Source organism: Astatotilapia calliptera, chromosome 2 (genome assembly GCF_964374335.1).
Source record: "Astatotilapia calliptera chromosome 2, fAstCal68.1, whole genome shotgun sequence".
In the NCBI taxonomy this organism is placed as follows: Eukaryota; Metazoa; Chordata; class Actinopteri; order Cichliformes; family Cichlidae; genus Astatotilapia; species Astatotilapia calliptera.
In genome coordinates this window covers 4,335,797-4,360,496 of record NC_137423.1, presented here as the reverse complement: position 1 = coordinate 4,360,496, position 24,700 = coordinate 4,335,797, and the positions used below count along the sequence as shown (strand labels likewise).

Below are 24,700 nucleotides of genomic sequence, written 5' to 3'. Positions count from 1 at the left end.
AGTAGTGGTAACTGAGATTGGATATAATTTATTCATTTAACACATAATTATTTATCTTGTTTGGCAAACATGTTGCAAAACACCAACTGTAACCAAGTGAAAATATAGTTAAAAGGTACCACCAAGGTTTTATTATTATTGCCACTATTGAACTATTATTTCAGCTAGTTATTTAGCCAAAACATGCAGCAATGTGCAGGCAAAACCAAAGTGGAAGGAGGCCAAATAGGAGTGATGGTGATGGGCAGACCTCCACAAGGCACCTTCAAAACTGGCACAGTATGTGCTATGCATATGTTAAAACCATGAAATCCAAGCTGTATTATGGAACACATGGGATGGACAGTAAAGAAGGGCACTCTGCATGTTTTATAAAACACCCCTAAAACAAAAACACATACCAGCTTTACATCTCTGGGCTCCCACCTCTGCAAACCCTCCACCCAACAGATTGAAAACAAGCAATCAGACTGCCCTCAGTGTAAAAAAGCAACATAACAGACATGTTGATATACAAAAATATATTGATTTATTGTGAATTCATAAAAAGAAAGGCCAACATAAGTTTCCTTTTCCTACAGGGTGATCAGAATTCGCCAAGCACCATCATCCTATAAAAAAAAAAAAGGTAAGAGAACAAAAGCATAATTTACACTCATGACCACATCAAGCAGTTCCTTTTTAAATCAGCACAAAACCTCAGATTGGTTTTCATTTTTTATTATTTAAACCCTAACAAATACTTAAGATTACTGTGGGAGTTTTAGTCAACTCTTGTACTGATTTTCTAGTGCTCATTAAAGCCAAGACATCAAGTATTGTCTTGCATTTTATCATTGAAGCGCTCTTTAGAACATCTTTCAATTAATCTGAGAAAACTGCTTCAAGAACCACAAAGACCAAGATTCACTTTTAGACAGTGGTCAGCAGACTTGAAGACTTAAAGCAGTGCTGGAAAAACCAAATAGCTGAATATAACAGTCCACTCTGTGTAGATGACTAGTTTGGTCTACAGTGTTTGTTTATGCAAATTCTGAGTGCATTATGGCTTTTACCTGATACAAAGTAGCATCATCTCCCCTCTGTTCAATTATATATGACTAACGTTCATTGTCAAATGTGGAGGCCGTTTTAACAGCTAGCCCACTTTGCAGCTGTTGAACACTTTAATAATTTAGGTAAGAAGCATTGAGCTGCAGTGGGGTCTGCCACCATCTCCCATGTTTTTATTCCCCACCCCTTCCATTTACTGACCCGTCATGTTTTAATTTTACAACCATCCATTACCACATTAAAACCCGACAAGTGGGTTATTTTAATTACTTATTTGCAAGTTAATAAAATGAAATGTGAAGTCAATTCTGTAGAAAAATGTAGAGTCAACTGTGTTGTTTACAAAGATCAACTAGATTTTTACTGGTCTTGCAAAACAAGTAAAACCAGAACTACAAGAGCCATTTGAACAGTTTCCCTTTGGCCAAAACCCCACAAAGCATGTGACTGACTTGAAATGCATCTTAAAAAGCTTTACAATTATCAGCTTCAAGTGTTAAATACTTTTGAAACAGCGCAAAAACGCCCATGCTCCCTATGAACATTGGTGGTTTCCAACCAAGATGTTGAATCAAGTAGAAAATTCTCAGACTTGACCTCAATTTTATTTGGGTACTGTTACTCAATGCCAAGTTCTCCTTTCATACGAGGATTTATTCTGGTATTAAACACAAGTTAATAAGTTACCTAGATGAAAGTCAAAACTGTAAAAGCTCAAATACACCAAAAAGAACACACTAACGAGGACTAAGAAAACGCTTTATTTTAGAAGGTGTTCCAGACCAAAAAGGCTAGAAAACCCCGATTTGGATTCAGTACTTATTTTTTTAAAACAAATGCATCAAAGGTGTACACTGGTTAGTCAGTAGCACTGGGTACTGTATAATCAAAATTCCCTGGAAACCCAGTAACAGTTCACATTAAAAAGCACATTAACACTGCCTTTGACCACACCGGGGGAATCCTCTGAAAACTGACTTCACCTGTGGGGGAAGAAGGCACAACCACTCTTTGGTCCCCACTGTCAGCGTGGAGAGACACACACCCCCCATCGTTTCGGGGGTTACCGTCCTCGTGCCCAGGTTACAGAAGCAACCTGGAGGAGATGAGAAAGAAAACAACAGGGTGAGATTCTGCACCGAGCAAAGCTTCTCTGGAGGAGACTCCAATTTACTTGTTCCATCGTTTCATTTAATTATGGAACAATACTTGGACCCCCTTCCAACCCCCCATCAAAAAATAATTAACCCACCCACCCCTCCCTTTTATTTATTTTAAGATTAGCTATATAAGACGCTGATAAATTAAATAATGGCACACGTGTGCACCATCTCAAAGATATGCCATACAATGACCAACACAGAGTGAAGACAGGTTGATTTACATACCTAGTTTGCTGGATGTGGATATCCTAAAGAGATATTTCAGACTCCTATCACAATCGACCCCAGGTAATCAACAGGGTCCTGATGTAGCCTACAAACAAACTGCTACGGCTATTTTGGCTGGGATAGCCTACTGGAATAAGAGTAAGAACACCTAAATGTAGGAATAATCAAAGATAAATATCAGAGCCCTCATGTCCACATAAATATATGTATTCAGAAGAAAAATAAAGAGTTATTAGCAATATCTAAAAACCACAATTTTAAAACAACGTCACACCCTACAAAGCCTACATGCATTGGCTGTGGGTAGACAACCATTAACCATTTCACCCACCTGAGTGTAAGGGAATAAACTGTGGGAATGATGCCATGTAACTAAAGAGCAACAAGGTGATGCCACTTATATACCTGTGGATGAACTTGAGGAAGCCTGGTTAAATAAGTAAAATAACTAAGCTAAGTGGTATAACGTTTTATTTAAAATGAACATACATGAGCATAGCAAATTGTTTTTTTTTTTAACAGTAGGTTTTGTTCTCCAGACATGAAAGTATACAATATACATTAGATATTGCTACAGGTAAAGGAAACATGAACAATATTTAGACTGAGACTGGCTGAGAGGTTTGGTACAATAAGGGAGAAGGAAACAGTGGTCCTGCATCCCGTCCCGCCTTTGCTGAATGACCCAATAAGTAAATAATACATGTCCGTTATCAATAATGACATAGCTATGAAAAACCATAAACATGCTTTCTCATCCTCATACATTGAAAAGTCACACTAAGTTTTCTGCAGAAAAAAACAAAATCGAAAACGAACTGCTTTAAAATGCAAATATTAAAAATAAATCAGAACTTGTCAGAAAAACAATCCTACATCGAAAAAATCCAAAAACAACGAGTGAACGCAAATAAAAAATAAATTCAACTCTAGACAACTAGACGCCGGAGGCGTGAGTACATAATAAAAAGCGATGTTATTCTTCGTCTTAATGTGTCCTAGTTGAACGGCAACAACCGCTTCTCGTTATAATCAGGTGTTCTGGGAAGTGACCTTCCTACCTGTTTGGGTTTGGAGGTCTTCGTAATGATTTGGGGGAGGGGGTCTTTGTGTCCGTATCTCTGCCATGGTTGGATTTCACGGCAGACGCCCCGTTACTGGCTTTGACTCTTGGCGTCCAATTCCGGGCTGAGGGGAGAGGGCAATTTGTGGGACAATAGTAGGGGTTGCTTTCCATCGTGCAGTCTCATTTAATAGCCGCCGCCGCCGTAGCCCCCCCTTGCGTAGCCGCCACCGCCGCCGCCGCCTCTGGTGTAGGGAGCTGCGCTCCTCTGGCCGCCGAAAGGTGGCCCTTTCATGGGGCCATAGCCAGAAGGATGCTGACCATAGCCGCTGCCAAACTCATTGTAGCCGTTGCCACCGCCATAGCCACTTCCCTGATCTCCATAGCCACCCCCATATGGCCCGCTGCCGTACCCTCCGTAGCCGCCACAGTTGTAGCCTCCGCCATTACCGTAGTTGTAGTTTCCGCCATAATCCCTGCCGCCGTAGCCATTTTGATTTCCTCTCATACCTCTACCGCCTCTGCCTCTCGGTGTCATAGAGGTTCTGTTGGCTGCCTGCATCTCCTGTTTGGTCAGGGCTTTCTTTACCTCAACTTTGTGTCCTTTGACGGTGTGGAATTTCACGACAACCGCCTTATCGGCCGAGTCGTGATCGGTGAAGTACACAAAGCCGAAGCCCCTTTTCTTTCCGGTCTCCTTCTCTGAGATCACTTCGGACTTCTCGACCTGTCCGTACTGGGAGAAGTATTCGGTCAGATGCTGCTCTTCGATGTCGTCTTTCAGACCGCCAACGAAGATTTTCTTCACCTTAGCGAGGGCCTCGGGCTTGTTTGCGTCTTCTCTTGCCACGGCTCGCTTCACTTCGACCGCGTTGCCATCGACGGTGTGCGGCCTAGCCGCCATTGCCGCGTCGGCCTCCTCCGGCGTGGAGTAGGTTACAAAGCCGAAGCAGCGAGATCGCTGGAGCTGCTTGTTCACGACGACAACGCAGTCGGTGAGCGTGCCGTACTGCTCAAAATGCTTGCGTAGGCCATCGTCGTCGGTGTCCACGTTGAGCCCACCGACGAAAAGTTTACAAAGCTGGTCGGTCATTTTTGAAAAATGGCGAATCGATTACACCCGAACACCCTCAACAACGCTCTGAACTCAAGATGGAGGTGGGGGAGAACGCAGCTGTATTTATATCATACGCGCTGTGACGACATGCTAGGCTGACTATTAGCGCCGCCTTTTCCGGTCCACTGCTGTTTCTTTTGTAGAAAAAGACTGAAGATACATGAATAACCCATGATTTAAAAAGACTTAACTACAGTGAATAGTTTTGGCCATGCTACCCTTTTCTCACGTATTACCAAACCACATCGATCTCAAAAACTTAGACCTTAAAACATGGAGGTGGGGAACCTTGTTATGTATTGCGTATCTCCTCCTCATTATTTTAAAGAGTGCGAGGCTATGACCCAATAAATCGGATGAACAAAAAAAAGACTTATTCTCTTTTCTATCTCTCCGAAATATGGCATTGGAAGATTTGCTAATGAAATTACAATTTTTATATTTGGTTTTATCTACGGCAGAGGATTAGGGCCACTGGGGAAAAAAAAGTGGGCACGTCTTTCCCCCCTTTTCCAGAATCCTGAGATTGAAGTCAGAATCCTGAGATTGAAGTCAGAATTCTGACTTTTTTTCTCAGAATTCTGGAAAAGAAGAAGAAGAAAAAAGACGTGCTCACTTTTCCCCAGCAGCCCTAATCCTCTTCCGTATTTATCAAGGTAAGAAAGGCTGTAGAAACTGAATAGGCTCTCAACTAGTGTGTGAAATTGTAGCAGACATTATTTTTCACTAATTTACACGTCAAACAGAAAATGAGAAAAATACTGGATTAATCTGGAGAAGAAAACCTTGTCAGTGGCTGATGTGTTTTCTGCAGAAGTTGCAGGTTTCGGTTGTAACAGATAAGCCAATCGTCCTGCCTATTTTCCCCTTATCTTTCCTGCCACGATCTCCATGTAAGTGATCAAACACAAAGAAAAGGCCAATTCCCCTCGAATCCCGACGTCCTCGGGCTATGGCGATGTAGTTTCAGGTGAAAGACACGGCACTTGATTTAATTACCTTGTGCAGAGAATAACCACACCTACCAACAGCTTATGGTAATGCAGATTTCAGAGCAGACAAGAGCAAAGCAGACGGCAAACAAAGAAACACCAAAATCAAAGTTTACTGAAACCTTTATGAGGCATATTGCTCATGAAACAATCCCCATTTCTACTCTACCAACACAAACACACAGGACAGTCTGTGTCTGCACAGATACAGCTCCAAACTATAGATGGACACAAACGAGGTGACTCGTGGTTTGCTGATAAAACAACAGATGGAAGAAAGGACCAACCACAAAATTGATTATGTTAACCTGCATTTTTTGAGTATTCTGGGTGTTCAGGCTTGATTTTCAGAGTGACCTTTAGGTCCTTCTCCATATTATTTTATATCCCAGTCCTTCTATAGTACGTTTGAAAGCCATAAAGGTTGAATGTGACTCCTCTCCTCCTCCTGTCTTTGTAAGGAAAGACAAAGTCTTTACCTTCAGTAAAGGCATGTGAATGTATATTAAATGAAATGGTCTTAAAGCCTGTAATAATGGTGCTGCAAGCAGCTTCAACATAGAGTACAAGACTGGTAACGCAGCGCCATTGTCCTTCTCTTTATTATCGAGGCTTCACTGGGAAAATAGTTATGAAATTCAGACTGTAGGCAACGTCCAGTTGACTAAAAATCACCCAGAATGTCTTTTTTTAAAGGCAAAATTTCAAACAAACTGAAATAAACACCAAACCTGTCACACCAAAAATGGGAAGACTGTTTTTGTGTTTTTCATTTGGAAGCTAAAAACATCAGAGATGGTTTTCTTGTCTGAAAACTTAGTACATTTCTTTACGGGAGCAAGTACCGCTTAATTTATATTACTGTCTGTGAAACTACGAGCTTCTCCAGATATGAGAAATTATAAGCAAAAACCGCTTGACTTGAGGATATTGAAGGCTACATCAGGTTTTAAACACCCGAGAAAACACTCAAATTTACACAGCAATCTGTGCAGATGGCAAATATTTTGTTTTTTTAAAATGACATTTCTCTAAAACTCCTGAATTTATAAATGAAGATCAAGTCCTACCTAATATTTACATTAAAACTGAAGCCTTTTGTAGCCCAAAACATCCTCCAGTTTCAATCGTGAGGGAGATAAATGTAATTAATCCAGTTAGGTAGTTTAAAGGAAGCATTTAAAAATATTCCCTAACAACCAACATAAACATGGCTATAAGACAAACGATGCAGACAGCATGCACCACAGGAGGAGATGTGACTAGGAAGCCATGTCTGTTCACAAAAAAGGCTCAAATCTTGTGTTAATGGTTAAAGCAGCGACTTAACACATTTCTGCCACATTATTTCAGTAACAAACAACATTTGTAAAAGGAAAAAAGTCAAAAGTAACCTCAACAGGATTTTATTTGTTGTAGTAAAATCAAACATCTATCTAGCAGTTTTTCCACTCTTCAGTCTTTTTCTCTACTCTCTAATCTTCAGTGTGAAGGCCTGTAAGATAATGACAATGCTGATAGTCCATGTGCTTGAATGGATCAGATTAAACAACTTCTAGCCACATCTAAAACAGAGTCTTAAAGGAGAGGAGCCCAGTTTGTCAGATAAAATGGAGGGGGCGGGGGGGCACGGGGTCTGGATGGGCTAACTTGAGCTGATCATGTAGAGGAACTGGATGGGTTGGGGTGGTGGAGTCTCCACGGACATGTGGGTTTTGTCTGTGGGAGGAAGGGCACTGGATCACAGCTCCACAGGTGGCTCTGAGCAGGCCGGGTCACAGGTGATGGGCGACGGGCCGTATCTGATGTGGTTGATACTCAGAAGCGTCATCCGAGCAATCACATGATGTACACTTTCTCCGCCTGAGAGAAGTTGAAGACTTCTTTGGTTCTGGGACACACCACTTTGTCATCTTGGCGAATGGACAGAAGAGACTGGAAGAGATAATAATGAAATATCAAGGAGTGTTTTATGAAACTTTATCATCCTTTAAGTCTGCATTTTAAATTGCTTCAACATGGATGGAAGCACCTTTATACAGTCCCAGCTGGCATCATGCAGTTTACTCACATTGTAGCCGTAAACATATCCATTAGGCAGCATCATGGGAGGGTTGTTTTCATTCATGACCTCTCCAGAGATTTTACAGACTAGTCTGGAATTGGCGCAGTGGGCCATGGGTAGAGGCTGAGCCAACTTGTTAAGAGATTTACTGCACACTGGGCAGTCTGGGTTTTTAGAGGTGCCATCCTCCTTGTAGCACTGACTGGTTTGGAAATGGGAGTTAAGGATTAATGCAGATTAGGGAATAACACACAGAATAGACCCCCCTTAGAACAAAAAGCACTATCCATCTTCATATAGCTTAAGAAGTTGAAATGACAGGGTTAAGAGTAACCACACACTGGAAGGATACGGTGTCTTGATGGCAGACAGACCAGCCTGCAGGGTGATGGTGAAGACAGAGTTGTTTCCCAGCTGATGCAGTCTGTAATTGTCATATCGGAACTGCTGGATCAGCATCTTCCAGCGGGCTGGATCCAACAGATCCTGATAGATCAGAAAGAAAAAGAGAAAATAAAAGGAAGATTTTTTTTTACAACTGCATTTCTGAAAAATTAATAAATAAATAATCACGTTTAATTTGGCACAGGGGGCTTTTATAATTTGTACAATATAAAAAAAGTCTGAATTAAACAAAAAGGTCTACTTTTGTGTATAAAAGGCATACATTTGTCTTTGGTCTGCTAAGCTGCTTAAAACACAACTGAAGCTACACCCTGTCTGGTTAGTAATGTTGGGACACCACAGGGTGCACCTTAGACTTCACGTATAAAACGAAATTTATGGTCGAGCAGAGGTTTGTTGTCCTCTCCATTCCAGGAGAGCAAAGTTATAACATACAAAGAGCTGAAATTTCAATGTTTAAAACAATGAAATTTGTGTTGCATTTTGTGTGGCTCAACAAATTGATTCACAAGGCTGGACCATCACTGACCATATTCTGGGGGGGCACAAGATTCCACACATATTCATCACATTTATCTTCTTGGAGCAGTTTCTAAGCTACTTTTATAGCAACAACAACAATAACAATAATAGCAACACTATGACACATTTTTACTTCCTCCAGAGTCTATTACAGTAATGCTCTCTTTTCTGGACCACCTAAAAAAAAGAAGCCCCACTGAAAGTCTTAGATTCTGACTTGGTCTTTAATCAGCGATGTTGATTTCAAGTGAATTGTGATTAACGGTTTTTCCAAGAACAGCTGAGACTGTAATCCTATCAGTAATGTAACTGCGTTGTCTAAATTAATTACAGTTTAATCCTTTTTAATTACCCCTGGCAGTATTTTTATTGAGCATGATTATATTTATGATTACTTTTATTATGATCATAAGTAATCATGACACTGAGGAAAAACACTATGATAATAATGAAAGCTACTAAGCTCTCCCGTTAATAGCATACTGGCAGGGAAGAGAGGCTGTTTCTGTAACTCTGGCACAAGCAGCTGGCACAAACACTACACTGGCTTGCCTAAAAGCGAAAGAAAAAAAGCCTTGGTGACAGTGTGCCATAGTACAATTCAGAGGATGTTGGAGTGGAAAATTAAAAACAGCAGTGCCACTGAAAGCCTGTACAAAAAGGGAATTGAGCTTTTTGTAAAAGACAATGGAGGCCCTCTGGTGGCTGGTCTGTGTCTATAGCGCTTTCTCTTTACTTCAAACACACAAGAAGTCAGGCTGGTTTGGTCACAGCTCTGCCCAAAGTGGTACCAATATTTCCACGAGGACAGACCCATGGAGTTTAAAGTTTTTCTCAAAATTTTCCCAAGTGTTTTTCTTTCTTCTTAACACAGAGCAAGAGATTTTCAGCATTTCTAAACATATCAGTTTTCTTTAGAAAGCATAAATTATCTATATTTGAACACAGAAACAAAACAAAAATGACCAGGTCAGAATTATCAGCCTGACTGAAAATCTGAGAAATCTTTATTGAGCCAAAGCACAAACTATTGCTGTGTAATGACTTCTGATCAAATCAAATGATATCCTTGTAGACATTCACACTGATAAAGACCACTAATGTTACCTTGTATGGAGAGATGTGCGTATCTGATGGAAAGGCCAGCATGCCCATCACCTGCCGAACCTCATCCAACTGTCCACCTTCTGCTTGGCTGAAGTGCTTTCTAGCATGTCTAATACACACAGAGAGACTCACAATCTCAGTAACACAACTGCAAATGTGGAAATACGTGAGTAAAAGGCTTCAGGTGAAAAAATTATTTGTGTGTGTGTTTTAAGTACCGCACTGCATCCATGCGCTTGTTTTGTCTGATGAGCTCAATGAACTCCTGGATTCTCAGACTGAACTCAAGACAACTCTGCCAGAGAAAGGAAAGATGGAAGAGGAGGCATCGAGTTTAAAAAAATGAGGCGACCCCCCCATGGTTAATTAATAATGTCCATGGAAATCGAGACAGAACAAACAGCAAAATGATCTGTTTATATTTTACCATCTAAATGGACTGAGCAGGGAAAAAACCCACATCTGTTACCAACTGGAACTATAGTTTTTCTGATTTACATATTTCCCAACTGGCAAGAAGATAAACTAAACCAAATTTTACTAAAACAAAGCCACGTCCATATAAATAATTAACAGCCAACAAGTCAGATTATTGACTCCCGTCTGAATTCTACTGAGGACTCAGACCCTGTCTAATAAAATAATGTTGGGATTAAAATGGGAACTTGCTGAGATTCTCAGCAGAGCGAAAGCTACAAGAAAAGCAATCAAGACTTAATTTTTTGCATCAAAAACCGGTTACACTGCTGACTGTTGTTTATTAGAGCCAAAACTATGCAATGTAAAAAACTGATAGCAGGGTTTTTTTTTCAGGGTTCACTGGTATCAAAGCTAGTATTAACAATGCCTTGAAACATCATTAATTATTCTACCTTCATCTTGCGGAGGCGGGACTTGTTGTCATGGCACCAAGCCAGGCAAGTGGCTGTCTCCTGCCTCTCCAGAGACTCCTCCACCTCCTTAGCTGTGAGGAACATCTCAATGTTCACCAGATCCTAAAAACACAACAGAGACAGAAAAACACAGGTTATTTCTGTATGTGAAAGGTATGTGTGAACGAGAAGACTTTTCTTTTAACTAACAAGCTGACAAACAGCTATGAGGATATTAATTTAAAGAAGAAGAGATCTATTAAAGTCTGATCTTCGCTACACATTTTTCATGAAGTCAATCATGGCTTAAACAAAAGAAATCTCCGAGGACCTCAGAAACAAGGACGTGATGCTCATTAGGCTGGCTATTGAGTACTCTCTATAGAGGCTGACAGACATTGTACAAAAAAAAAAGAGAAATTCAAGACCATTGTTACCCTCCCTGGGAATACTTGACTAACAAATATTCCTCAGAGAGCAAAATGTGTAATAGTACCCGAGGTGACAAAGTAACCCCGGGTAACGTGCTTCTCAGAAACTAAAGGCCTCTCACACTGGCTCACGCTCATGTTTTTGAGCCCACCATCAGCAGAACACTGAACAAAAATGTTATCCATGTCACGGTTGAATGGAGAATGCCACTGGTCTTCCAAAAGAACACAGCTGCTCATCTGCTGTTTGTTAGAGAAAAGACACTGGAACTGTTTGGTGTAAATCATAAACACTACATTTGAAGAAATAAAAAGACAGCATTCCAGCATCTGAATCTCATCCCATCTGAAACGCACTGTACTGTTCGAGTCATGGTTTGTAGGCCTTGTCTGCCGGTCCTTAGTGGGGCGATTCATTTGATTTATACTACAAAATTCTAAAATGTCAGGATGTGCCTGTAAAAAAAAGAAAAAGCAAACTGGGTCGTGCAGCAAGACAGCAATGCTCAGCACATGTCATTCTACAAAAGAAGGATTAAAAAGAGTAAAGGTAATGTTTTGCAACATGTGCTGAGCAAATTCAATACAAATGCTCTGAAAGGACCTGAAGCAAGCAGTTCAAAACGATGAAGCCACTCAGAATTTCTGTATCCAGCTGGAGGCCATTAAAGTCCAAGACAAAAATCACACACATCTTAGATGATTAAAAAAATATTATAAATATTTAAAAAAATGTTCTGAAACAGTATCTCGAGGACAAAAAACTGTAAAATAAGTGAGGGGAAAGGTTTTAGAGACAGGCATGGATGGGGGACGTCCTGTCCTGTATAGTAATCACTAATTACAACTAGTTTGGTGACACGGTTTTTAAAATACTGTGTAGATTTCATGCATTGGCTCATGAAATCACACCATTCATAGCAAAGTGATGTCTGTGCTTCAGTATTCAAGTAGTCGTTCTTCCAGCAGAAACTCTGATTGTGTGGGCTGCATTCAACTGAATCTTGCAGAAAAAGAGAAGCACTGTAATGCTTTTGGTGTGTTTGGCCAGGGCATGTTTGTAAATAGACAGTTTTAACTGACAGCACAATTTATTTCCATGCTTTTCAGTAGTATTATCCACAGACAAATGAACTTCACAGTGTTTGTTTAAAACACTGCATTTAATCTTGTAGTGATTCCACATTACAGAAACAGTACTCTCAGGCTACGTTCACTCTGCAGGTCTTGATGCTCAATTCAGATTTTTTGATCAAATCCGAATTTTTTTGTCAGCGTGTTCACACTACAAATAAAATGCGACAGCAAACGCGCTCTAGTGTGAACGCTCAAAGCGGCCGCATGCGCAAAAGAAGATGTCACACACAACGCGCTCTGTTTAGACCCAGAGCAACAGTATTGTTTGACTGATGGCCCTTAATATAAAGACTTTGGACTTTACGTTTCCCAATTTTTGCTTTAAGTTATTTTGTTATTTAAATAATAATGTAAATAGCCTAATAATGATCCTTATTGCTGTTTAAGAGGAGCGCTGCTTCAAAGGATAGCTGCAGATTTCTGTCAGAATCTGCAGATACAAATAAAATGTTCACGTTTCTCCAACGTTTTTTTTCCCAACAGTTTCACTGACATCTACACTGGATGGCCAGGAAGTGTTCATGGTGTCTACTCCGGAGCTGATAATTGGCGTCTGTCTTGTGTCAGTGACGTAAAAGACGGATTTAATGCGACTTGACCGTCAAACAGCAGTCGCTTTCTGAAACATCGGATATGTATCGGATTCAGTACCACATACGAAAGTGACCCCTGTCGGATTTGAAAATATCGGATTTGTGCCGTTCACACTGTCAGACCATGATCGGATATGAGTCGCACAGGGTCAAAAAAGTCGGATTTGATGCGCTTTCACCTGCAGTGTGAACGTAGCCTAATGCAGGCTCCCTTTTGGCCATTTGGCTTGTTCTCCCATTAAAACTACCCCCATTTTAGATTTCCTATCAACAAATAGATCAATATCGCTGCAGATACAATTAAATATGAGTTGCCATTATCACTGCTCTTCCTGTTGGATAAACAAACTAATGTTTATCCATTATTAATGTAAAACCACATTCCTACTTAGGGGTGTCTACATGTTGTAGCTGTTTATTATGAACACAGGGCAGTGGGGAAAGTTGTCTTGTTCGTGTACGCGCTGTTGTTGGTCTTTTTGGTTTACCTTCAACTGCAAGTCTAAATCATAACAAAGAGCTTTTTATGGTGTAAAGAAACAGAGTGTTAAGAACAATGAAAGCTGTCCAGTGTAGCCACAGCCTGTACTTCAAGCTGCTGCTGAATTCCACTCTTGCTCCCTTTAACTCTACCTCTGCCTATCATCACCACCGTAGTGCCACATGCTGCTGTTGTTTTGAATGACCATATGCAAGGACATGTGCAAAGACAGAACATCCATAATCCTTCACTCTCAATAGCCAAAAGCCACAGAAACACAAGGACAGTACCATGGATTCTGCTTTAAGAGTCAGGGCTGTATTCACTAAATCTCCTAACAGCCAAGGAGCAGATGGAGATCCAGCAGGGATCTGCCACAGATCTGAACAGGGCCTGCCACTGACCAACCAGCTGGTCTGTATCAGCGAAATCCTTCTTGGAGTTAAACACTCTGTATATAAGGAACTGGTTAAAAGTCCTTTAAACTGATGTGCAGAATGACAAGTTCTGCACATCAGAAGTTAAGTTGCAATTACTCCTGCACTACATACTGACAGTAAAGGTTAATACCTTTTCCCCTTGCAGATACATAATACTGGATCAAACCCTCAGTAAATAAATGTAAATCATAGAACAATTTCTTTAATTAGGTTCTCTTTTTAAAAAAATGATTTCAGGTCATATTTATGAAGAAATACAGAAAACCCAAAACCTTTGCCTCTTTCTGTACATGAACTGTAGGAGCCCTGTAATTACCTCTATACCGCTCTGTCTGGCCAGTTTCACAGCTGTGTTGTAGTAGCCACAGCGCAGCAGATGCTCCACCATCATGCGGTCCATCCGTTTCTTCTTCCACAGGTTAACTGAAGCTGGCTGGTCGCTGCTGTGCTCCTTTAAGTGCTCGATGCGACGCTTACACAGCTTGGCACTCTCGTCTTCTGCTTGAATGGACTCTGCAGCCTACGGGACACAAACACAATCACGAGAGCTACAAAATGCTTCCTGTTAATCGTTTCTCTAAGAAGGATAATTAAAATGAATTATGTTTATGACATGTAACATGGTTGACTTTAGAACAGGAACAAACCCTGAACACTGAAACCAAGAAGTCAGAAACCTTGAACGCTGCTCAAGTTTCGTTGGAACAAAACTGCTGCTTTCTGCTTCACAGACATGGCAGGATGGAAATTATGGATCACAACCACAAAGGAGTAATTTCTTTCCACTGTTACATGCAGTAAGGACTCGGTGATCCTTCAGCACATAATTACAATCCTAGGCTCGCTTTTCAGCACATCTTGTACTTTTAGAGTAAATTGAAAAAGAAACAAATATAAAATTGTATAACACCAATTTAGATAAGCATTGTTTTCCTGGTAGAAATGGAACAAAGCATGATTTATTTTTCACTTCTCAGATTTCAGATGCCCAATCAGTGCAGTGTCTAATGACATCATCTGATACACAATTAAAGTACCCCCCCTTCCCCCGCCCAAAATGAACCTTTTGTATCTGCTGAGAATGTCGACATAAAGGTAAATTTTTTATTTTTTAAAAAAAGCAAAAGTGCGATTTGACAGCTCAACACACGAGCCACCCTTGGAGCATTCCTTGGCAAACAAATGCAATCCACCTAATGAGGTGCTTTTGCTAAAACAGTGATTACTGTGGTTTTCCATGGTCGGCTCTACGTGAAGCAAGATTTTGTTTGTAAAGAAGATAATACGTGTGATGCATAGATGTATAACAGCTTTTCTACTCCAGGTTAACAAGATGTAGGTGGTTGGTTCTGCTTTACCTCTTCACACTATTTTACATGTTAGGCAAAATGATGGTGTGCAGACGGGTTCGAGTAACTTAGAAAGGCCCACAGAGCACGACCAAAATTTAGCTGCACGATTGAAGTACCTCTTTTAAGGCGTGCACTTTATCTCTTTACAAAAAGCATCAAATTATTTCTTCCCTCAATCGCATTCAAACAGCTGCCAAGGAAAATTGAGATTTCTCTGGCCTTCTGGAAACCGTTTTCTCTCTTTCCAGAAGCGAGATTTTAAATAATGCCAGAAACATTTTAAAACACAGGCCTGTAAGTGTAGCAATGACAACATACACAGGGATGACTATTATGATAGAACTATATACAGCTGCACAGTTGCACTTGAAAGCCATCTTCCTGTTGGGTCTGATTATCTCTGTAATTGCCTTTTTGTATAAAAGCAGTGCTTCTGACTGCTTCCAGAGAAAAGGCTAAAGTTGAAACTGATAGAACCTCTATTGTGTGGTCAGCTTCAGTGGAACAGAAAACAAGCAACCGCAGAGAGTCAGCGCCATCGGAGATTTACTGTTAGGGATGAAAAGAACATGTGCAAAGCTATGCATGTTCATAAAATCAAGTGTTATCATAAAAGGTGGCGGAAAATATCGACTTTTATGCCTTCAAAAACATGATGTTCAAGAGCTGCAAACTCCCTCACTAAAACTAAAAGGAAACTTGGCACTCTTACCAGTCTGGAAGGACTTGACTGTTACACTTGGAAAATGTGTATGCCTGTATCTCTTACCTTCCTCTTCAGGGCACTGAGTTTCTCCACCACTCCATCCAGCAGGGACACCACCGAGTCAACCACGGGGAAGCTGCTGAGCGTTTTCTCCAGCTCTGCAACTACCATTGTGACGTGACTCGTCTCCCTGTCGATGTTCTTCTGAGCCGCTCTAAAGCGTTTGTTCAGAGTCTCGTATGGCACCTGTAGACATCATAAATGTTCTATTTCAGACATTCATTCAAGGGGATTAATGCATCTTAGTGTAATTTTATAAGCTACGATTATAGCTCAATATGTGAATTACCTCAAGACAATATGGTAGAAAACTGTTTAAATACTAAAGCTTTACTTTTTCTTATCCTTGATACAGAACAATTGGCCATCATTATCCTTAATTTGAGATGTTCTGTTCTCTAATTTATGCCGTTTCATCTGGAATGAAGAACAAAAACATGATGCTAAACTCTTGCTTAAACATTTCCTAATACTTAAACTGAAAAACTGCAACAGATTTCTGTAAAAATGTTACTTTCTCCGTCAGTTCACTTTAAATAAAACTTCCATATCAATTTATGGTCATTCAATTTTAGAAAAGCAAGTAAGCTGTCACAACAGATTCAAGAACTTCATCCAGACCACAAAGAGAAGGGGGAAAAAAACAAAACACCATTTCCCCTCACCAGTTGGCACACACTGGAGCGCAGTCAGAGTCTGTAAACTTCTGAAAACTCAGCTTGAAAAAGCTAAAAAAGCATTCGAAACCACGTCCTTTTCAGAGAAACCTGCTTTGTTAAATGATGTACTTATTTTCTTTGCACAACAATAAAAGTACTTAACTAGTTTCATGTGATTCTTGATATTCCCTCTGCTGACATGCTGGATCAACAAAAGAAGTGCTTTGACCGATTGAAAGGAGCGTTTCTTTTAACTCAGAGCCAAGTTTATGTCACAGATTACTAAGATGGCGAGGAAGGAATCGGGGGGGACAAACTGGAAAATGCAGCACCAAATGGGCCGCATTTCTCAGATAGCTTACTTTACCACATATTGGTATATACTCCAAAAAAAATTATTGGATGGATTTTTCGTATTACACTAACAGCTCCCATCAGAATATAACAGAGATTAAACATTACCTTTATGTCAGCCTCCACTCCCTAATATCTTTCAGTGACGACTACATTAGAGTCAGGATTCGCCACAGACAAGGTTTATACTTACTTATTGACCAGCAAATATTCTGGTTGCCCAGATCAACAAATAACTACCGGTACTCACAACTCAAATTTTTCAACACAGAAGACGATGATTTTAGCAAGATGTAAGGAAGAGCCGAGGTATATTTATAACGTAGGTAAAAGGTTTTTCCTGGCTCAGAGAGGGTCATTAGAGATAATCAGTTTGCATTACGTCAAAGTCATTTCAATATGTCTGTGTTACATTTTTAATATAAATCTATTAATTGTCCTGCTGTTATTGGCCAGCTGACAGGCACAAATGTGTAGTCTCCTCAGTTCACAACACTTATTGAACATGTCAATGTTTTTGATTTTGTTCTGGGGAAAAACACATGTAGCAGGCTTTGGTAACATAGTAATATAGTAGCTAAATGGTAGATTGGTAAGCTCTAATTAACTTTTACAAAACTCGGTGCTCATTTTTTTAAAAAGCTGCTTGAAAATGATTACATATTTTTTCTGTGGCAGACTCATCCTCATGGCAATTCAAACAGACTCATAACTTTTTCTGTAGGTGGTCATGTCAATGGCATACCTGCTGGCACAGACTGTGCTAACCCAGGGTTTTTCCTGGCTCAAAAAGAAGGCTTTGAGGGTGGTGACCACACATGGAAGCACACATTCTCCTTTATAATTTAGCCATAAAGTCTTTTGTTAACAGCTTTTCAGATACATTTTTATAAAATAAATAACACATATTCTTAAATAATCCATAAGGCCCATGTCTGCAAAAAATTTTTAGCTGCATGTTGGGAAAACTGAAATATCCCCTTTCTGAATTTGACTGGCTACTAGATGTTATAACATTGCTAAGATTAGTAACCCCTTTATGATATGACCTTGATTTAGTCAAGAGTGAACATGTAATTCAGCCATGAACACAAAGCAGACTGTTATCACAGTAAAAGCCATACAGTATATGAGTATGGTGGTTATCATTCATAATTGTTTTAAGTGAATCCTTGGAAGAGACAACAGGAAGCCCATTTCAAACAGCAAACATTACATATTAATAACAATCACAGTAATAATCAATACAAGGCTCAAGTGATTTAATTATCATTTTGACTGCATTTTGCTGTCAACATTTTAATACCTTTGTGTCTTAATTGTGAGATCTTTATATATGCTTAGTAATGCAGAAATACAGATCAGATGTTCTAATCTGATCTGTATTTCTTCAGTTTCTGGGACAGGCATTATTACAATGATAAAATTCTGCTCAATACAGCTCCAAATGTAATCAACACTGCTGTCCTGCAGCTGTAGACTCCCATTTGATGCCAATTACAACCATCACTCCTGTCTTAAAATGGTGCCCATCATCTCACTGCAGCATCCAACCATAGCAGCCAGAGACATCCCCAAACCAAAGCCATGCATGCTCAGCACAGAGGCATTTTAACATCAGCTGCAGCAGGAAATGCCTCTATCCATCATGCAACATCACACAATTAGTTACCACACAAAAGCAGTAAATGCGCCGGTACTCACAGCCCTGCTGTCTTTATATGACGACGCTCTCCTGATCACAGGAAGCAGCCCGGACCTGTCTTTTAGCAGCGGTGTCGCAGCAGCAGCGTTATGTGGAATGGAGGAAAACCGTGCGTGTGTGCGGCGGCGGCAGGCTGTGATTTCTCTCACTGGCCATTTTGAAGTACAGAGAGGCAGCAGCAGCAGCAATCTGATGACACTGCGCTAACTCACAGTGCTGCTTCTCCGCCTGACAGCACCGGGTTAGGGGATCTTCCTCCTCCCCCGAAAGCTTTAAACCCACGTATCTCCGAACCAGCCCGGATTTCGCTTGCTTTGACGTTATGAATTGGGCAGGCTGCTCGTTAAACACGACAAATACTGGTTTTAAGTGCCGTAGCTAAGCTAACGGCCGAGTTAGCAGGCCAATCACGTTTGCATGTCACTTCTCTGACTGGGGGCGAGTAACCATGCTGCTTCCATGTAACCATATAAACTGTAACCCTTAAACCTCCTATCCCAGTGTCTTTTTTAAATGTCCAGGTCAGCGCAGGAGACAAGCTGTACACTCGCACACATACACTACACAAAAAAGCATGCTTCCCACAGGCCAGCCATCTTTAAGGTGATGCACCCTTAGGTAGGTGGTAGGTACTTAGGTGAGCTCACGAGCCATGGTTAAAAGGATAATCAGGCCAAACCCAACAAAAAGTCAAGCGATCAGCTTTTGGGCCTCTGACGGACTCAGAGTCCATAATAAAAAGAATTAACCCAGCAGGAAGCTAACCAACTAACCCCCAGCTTATATCATTTAGGGGACCACTCATATTTTTACATCCGTTCATAAAAACAAGCACTTTACGGACACTGGGTGCCTGGCTAAGCTAATTCAGCTAGCGTTAGCCTCCCTGACGAGTTCACTCGCTATCTAATGAACGACTAATTCCGATTTCTTTCCAAGTGGCACAGCACGCATCGCGTATTTTTGCAACAGCAGACTCATTGGGCTATCAATATACACCATTATGCGTTTGTGTTTACCTTCAGGGTGGGATATTCTTGGACTTTGAGAGCCATGGACAGTTGAGATGCTGTCTCCTGCACCGCCATCTTGGTTTTGTGGTTTTCTTGTGGTTGTTTGTGTTTTTTTTCTATCAGCTCAGAATGGGCTCAGCGCTCACTATCGCCATCTGGTGGGACGGTGTAAGTACTGACTCTGAAGACGTTCAGGATTCAGCACTTACTATGGAAACATAACGAAGTGACAGTTATACTCCCTCCCTAACCTTGTGCACAACATTTACACACAGCACAACACGCACGGACGTACATACACAAACAGTAGGAGGAAAATAAATAAAAAATAAATAGGATAATAGAAAAGTATTTCTATCTTACAGTTATTTGCTTGCATTCCTAAACATAAACGTTTTTGTAGTTTGATTATTCCTCACTTTTCAGAGAAGTCCAGTGTGTTGCCTCAAACTTGGGTATAGAACATTATTTTGGTGGGTATTTCTGTCTAAGTAAAAAAGGATGTAAACAGTAAGGACATAAGACATTTAAACAAGTGCAACTTCCACCAATACTTTCAGATTTGCAACTCTGAGAAATGAAATGGGAAAAAAAAGACTAATACACCTCCAGGAAGAAGTACAGAAAGGTGGTGACATCCAGGATGAGCGCTGCACTGTTTTAACCCATTCCAGTTTGTCCTGTTTAGTGAAAGGTGATTTTGTTTTTCTGTGTGTAAGGATGCGTTTCAGCCTATTTGCGTGTTTGTACACCTCTGAAGTACCTGCTTGATGGGCGAAGCTTGAACAAATGGAGGTCTGGAGAGTCTTTGTGGCCTTCTTCACACAGCAAGTGGTGTAAAGATGATCCAGATATGGTAGCTCTGTGCCCACAATCTTTCCACAACATGCTGGAGGGCCTTTTGTCAGCTTTGGTACAGCTACCACACCAAGCTGCGAGGATGCTCTCTACTGTGCTGTAAAAGCTGCAGTGTTGGTGGCAGTGTGGTGCGCAGTAGACTCTCTCTATGGATGTGTAGTGGTGTGTCTGTGGTTTTCTTTTTGGTTCGGGACTCTATAATCATCTCTTTGGTGTGTGTGTTATTAAAACACACACATGACATATTGTTATGATGTCAAATTGAGTGCAATGGCTGTCGTATCATCTGTAAACGTAACAGTGGTATTCGTCTTGTGCATGCACTGATGGTCATGTCTGTCCGGAGCATACAGGAAGGGTCTCGGCACATAGCCTTGCAGAACTCCGTGGTCAGAGTGAGGATGGGGAGTGTTTGCCTGCCCAGGCTGACAGTCTGAGAGCAGTTGGTGTTAAAATCTCATACCTGGTGATCTACCTCCGCTGTGACGCATAGCTTTATGTGATTGAATAGCAGTCTTTCAAAGTATTTAGGAATGATCATGGTAAGAGGAATTGGCCAATAGTTGTTGACACAACTTACTGTAGATTTTTTGGTCACAGGTTCAATGATGGTTAAAAAATTAACCATCATTGTGTTTTTAAAAAGTTTGAAGTTATTCAGCAGGAAGAAAGAAAGCATCAAGGGAAAGGGATGAATGACTGAATAACCCTTTAGTGTTGGAAACATGTAAACAGTTTTTGCATGTCGGTAAGAAACATTCTTATTATTGTTATGAAATATCCCTTCTTTAGGGCTGGGAGGACACAGACCCAGTGTCAGTCAACTAACCCCCAGCTTATTTGTATTTAAGGAGTATTAGCGTACTCCCAGTGCCAGTCCCAAGCCTGGATAAATAGGAGGGGAGCATTCAGAAGGGCATCCGGGGTAAAAAATGTGCCAAATCAAACATGTAGTTCTATCCGCTGCAGAGCCCCTTGGGTAAACAAGGAAGCAGCCAAAAGAGCCCAGCCATCATCATTATTATTATTGTCCTCTAAGTGTTGAGACTTGTGAGAATAATGTAAAAAAGAAAAAGGCATATTTTGTCATTTCACAGCCTTGAATGTCATGAGCAATGAAAGAAATCTTCGCCTAATGGAGTCTCAGGGTTAGTTGGTGTGTGTGTGTGTCTAAGTAAGCAGTCGAGAGGGCTCAGAGTCAACTGTAAAGTGTCTTTAAGGAGAGCATTATCTCCGCCGATTTTCTCTAGTCCCTCAGTGAGGGGGAAACCGTATATGGGGTATCCTACTATTACCTGTTCTGGATTACCCTTTGAACAGACATAACAGTTACTGTTTCCTAAATCACGAGCGGCTGTTCTGGCATTTTCATACCAGGAGTTAACTCCTGCTCTAGAGGGCGCATAAAATGGTTTATTAGTGGCGTCTATGTTGCTATTTACTGATTGTGAGGAGCGTATTAAGTAGGTGTCTCGCAAAGTAGAGCATGAGGTATTGTCAGCAAAATATGACCTGCAGAAATGTGAACATGGTTGCAGTTTACAATACAAAATAGCAAAGAAAAATCCTAAGGTTAATGCGATAGATATGATAAATAACCTAAATATATAAGAAAATATATAAGAAAAACAGTTCTTCACTCGTCTTCTGGCCTGGTCCCAGGTTCGAGAGACATAGAATAAGCGTCGTATGATGACAATGGGCATTTCATTTTCTCCATTATCAGGATGGAATGAGTCTAGCTTTATCAGATTAGACATCCTGTGGTACTCTCGGCTTTCTATTCCTGCTGGATGTTCGAGTACCTTGCTGTGGCTCTTTCAGACGTTGTGTGTTAATCAGTGATTGCGTGTGTGTAGGTGGATTGGATCCGGGCGCTGGCTCGCCGGAGATGTCATCTACCTGTTGTGTGTTTATTTGTTTTGGTTCCGGGCGTTGGCTCGCCGGAGACGTCGTCTGCTTGATCCGACGCCTGAGATGGTCTGGTTGGGCTGGTCTTAACCCTGCTGGCATGAATCCACTGAGGTTGTCCGTCTGTGAGGATGCTGGTTCTTCGTCACTGCCAGTACAGTCTGGGGGCTGGAAAACGCGCGGCCTCCCTGAGTGTCCTTGGTTTTAGCGACTTCACCAACACCGCATCTCCTGGTCTCCACTGGTGGAACTGTGGAGGGGAGAGGCTGAGAAAGACAAACTTTCTGATAGTTATTATTCAGTTTTTCTACCAGATTGTGAACATAGTCGGACAATGCAATATCTACATCACCTTCTGATAGCGGTGCCCCTCTGGAAGCTGACCATGGTGTTGGAAATAGTCTTATTTCAAATGGAGATAATTTGGTTACTGCAGATGGAGTCATAATGTATGAAATGGAAAATCTGGTTGTGGTAAATGCTGATGTTTCGCTTTTGGTCTCCCTATATTAGTTCGTGCACATGTTAGACAGGTTGCTAATATGCTTTTTACTGCATGTGATGTTTTCTCAATTACAAATCTTGATTTTATTGCCCCTATTACCCCTCTTTGTCCGACATGACTCACACAGTGAAAATGTCGGACAAGGACTGGCATCAGGGAATATGGGAGGGCAATCAAACCCTCAAAATTTTGTATAGGCCATCTCTGTCATCTAAGGTACAGTCATTATCCTCCCAATAGGTGTAATCAGATGCAGAGGCCTGCTCTTGTATAAAGTTTAAATCAACATTTGTTTCTAAATAGTCTGGGAGTGTAACAAGTGGCAGCTGTAGGGGCACAGATAATACTTCCTGTGGAGGTGGGAGCTGCGATGCAGCTGCAGCCTTGGCAGTCACGTCTACTAGAGCATTACCTGCTGCTTCGTCTGTGTCAGCTGTACTGTGTCCTTTCGTTTTTACAACTGCAACGGCCGATGGCAGCTGTATAGCCTGCAAAAATCTTTGAACAAAATCAGAATTTAGCAATTGATTTTCCGTCAGCAGATCTAAATCCTCTTTGTCTCCACAATGTGCCAAAGTCATGTACGACGCCAAACGCATAGCGGCTGTCTGTGTAAATTGTCACATGCTTATCCAAATGGAGCTCACAGGCGCGTATTAAAGCCATGAGCTCTGCTTTTTGTGCTGAGTGAAATGGTAATGAGTGAGCCTCTAGTATGATGTCAGGCAATGTCACCACCACTGAATAGCCACAAAGAAATGAGTTGTCATTCGGCCTTGAACAGGACCCGTCCACATAAACCGTGGCTGAGTCTGAGATAGGTGTTTGCTCTAAATCTGGACGTGGTGCTGTGGATTCCTGTATACGTGTCATGCAGTCATGATCGTCAAGCCTGTCTGAGCCATCCTGTCGGTCAGAAGAACACAGCATATGGATCAATAAATGTGCTGGCGAATTGGGTGTGCTGTTTGCTTTTATAGTGAGATTTGCATATGTTGTGTAGTTATGTTTGCTAGAATGGTCGTGACCTGGTGATTGGTGTGTAGAATAGTGTCATGTGAGAGTGTGAGCTTCTCGCAGTCCCTTATCATGATAGAGCAAGCTGCTACCGCCCTCAGGCAGGCCGGCATTCCCTGAACAATCCACAGGCAGCACCTTTGAGTGGCGGAGGTCAGCACTCCCTTTAATTGAAAGAGGCAGTCATTTCTGTGGACCACAGTATTCGAGGAGGCTTGTCTTTTTTACAACAGTCACGCAGAATGTGGTCATGAAAAGAACAGTCTGGTATCCACTGTCTGCAATAGTTCACCATGCCTAAGAAGGACAACATTTCCTTCTGTGTAGTGGGCCGAGGGACGGAGGTCACAGCTTTGACCCTGTCTGCAGTCATGGAACGTTTTCCGTGAGACAGTGTGAATCCCAAATATTGAACAGAAGTCTGACAGTACTGCATTTTCTTTGCTGATGCTTTGTGGCCAGTCTTTTGGAGGTGCTGGAGAAGCATGTGTGTAGCAGTTTGACATAGTTCCTCACTCGGAGCACAGAGGAGGAGGTCATCCAGTACAGCCCTCCGGAGGAGTGAAGCTGTCCAGGGTAGCACGGACCACCATTGAGAAAGCCGCAGGGCTGTCTATCATGCCTTGGGGCAAACGAGTCCAAGTGTACTGCTTATTTCTATGTGTGAATGCAAATAACGGCTGTGTGTCTTCATGCACAGGTACTGAGAAAAAGGCGGAACACAGGTCCACCACGGTAAAATGTATAGCTGTGGATGGAATATATGTCAATATGCTGGGAACGTCTGAGAGGTGGCAGAGGCATAATGACTGCATTAATTTGCCTTAAGTCTTGTATGAAACGCCATACGCCAGGTTTGTTAGGCTTTGGCACAGGATTGACAGGAGTATT

At 41.3% G+C, this 24,700-nt stretch overlaps 2 protein-coding genes across 4 annotated transcripts; both read right to left on the bottom strand.

The window, feature by feature from the left end:
- Positions 1–506: 506 nt before the first annotated feature.
- Positions 507–4,934, bottom strand: LOC113030641 (heterogeneous nuclear ribonucleoprotein A0-like). Of its 2 annotated transcripts, XM_026182280.2 has the most exons (4): positions 3,506–4,934; positions 2,442–2,592; positions 2,037–2,149; positions 507–611 (listed from the first exon to the last, which is right to left on the bottom strand). In XM_026182280.2, exon 1 carries the CDS (start codon positions 4,598–4,600, stop codon positions 3,695–3,697), a length of 906 nt encoding a protein of 301 aa, XP_026038065.1. In that variant the 5' UTR covers positions 4,601–4,934; the 3' UTR covers positions 507–611; positions 2,037–2,149; positions 2,442–2,592; positions 3,506–3,694. The 2 variants fall into 2 exon arrangements, with proteins under 2 accessions (XP_026038065.1, XP_026038055.1); XM_026182270.2 differs by lacking the exon at positions 2,442–2,592.
- A 787-nt stretch (positions 4,935–5,721) lies between these two features.
- Positions 5,722–19,680, bottom strand: maea (macrophage erythroblast attacher, E3 ubiquitin ligase). 2 transcript variants are annotated; one of them, XM_026182246.2, is made up of 9 exons: positions 19,525–19,680; positions 15,791–15,973; positions 13,986–14,189; positions 10,588–10,710; positions 9,934–10,010; positions 9,716–9,824; positions 8,034–8,167; positions 7,688–7,883; positions 5,722–7,551 (listed from the first exon to the last, which is right to left on the bottom strand). In XM_026182246.2, the coding sequence occupies exons 1-9, from the start codon at positions 19,591–19,593 to the stop codon at positions 7,456–7,458; spliced, it is 1,191 nt and encodes a 396-aa protein (XP_026038031.1). In that variant the 5' UTR covers positions 19,594–19,680; the 3' UTR covers positions 5,722–7,455. The 2 variants fall into 2 exon arrangements, with proteins under 2 accessions (XP_026038031.1, XP_026038040.1); XM_026182255.2 differs by lacking the exon at positions 19,525–19,680 and adding an exon at positions 18,505–18,638.
- Positions 19,681–24,700: the final 5,020 nt, after the last annotated feature.

Coding starts and splice junctions, on each gene's coding strand:
- LOC113030641 (XM_026182280.2), bottom strand. CDS start 4,600: ATGACCGACCAGCTTTGTAAACTTTTCGTCGGTGGGCTCAACGTGGAC.
- maea (XM_026182246.2), bottom strand. CDS start 19,593: ATGGCGGTGCAGGAGACAGCATCTCAACTGTCCATGGCTCTCAAAGTC. Junction 14,190..15,790: donor TCAGTGCCCTGAAGAGGAAG/GTAAGAGATACA, acceptor TGTGTCCCGTAG/GCTGCAGAGTCCATTCAAGC. Junction 10,011..10,587: donor CCCGCCTCCGCAAGATGAAG/GTAGAATAATTA, acceptor TTTCTCTGGCAG/AGTTGTCTTGAGTTCAGTCT.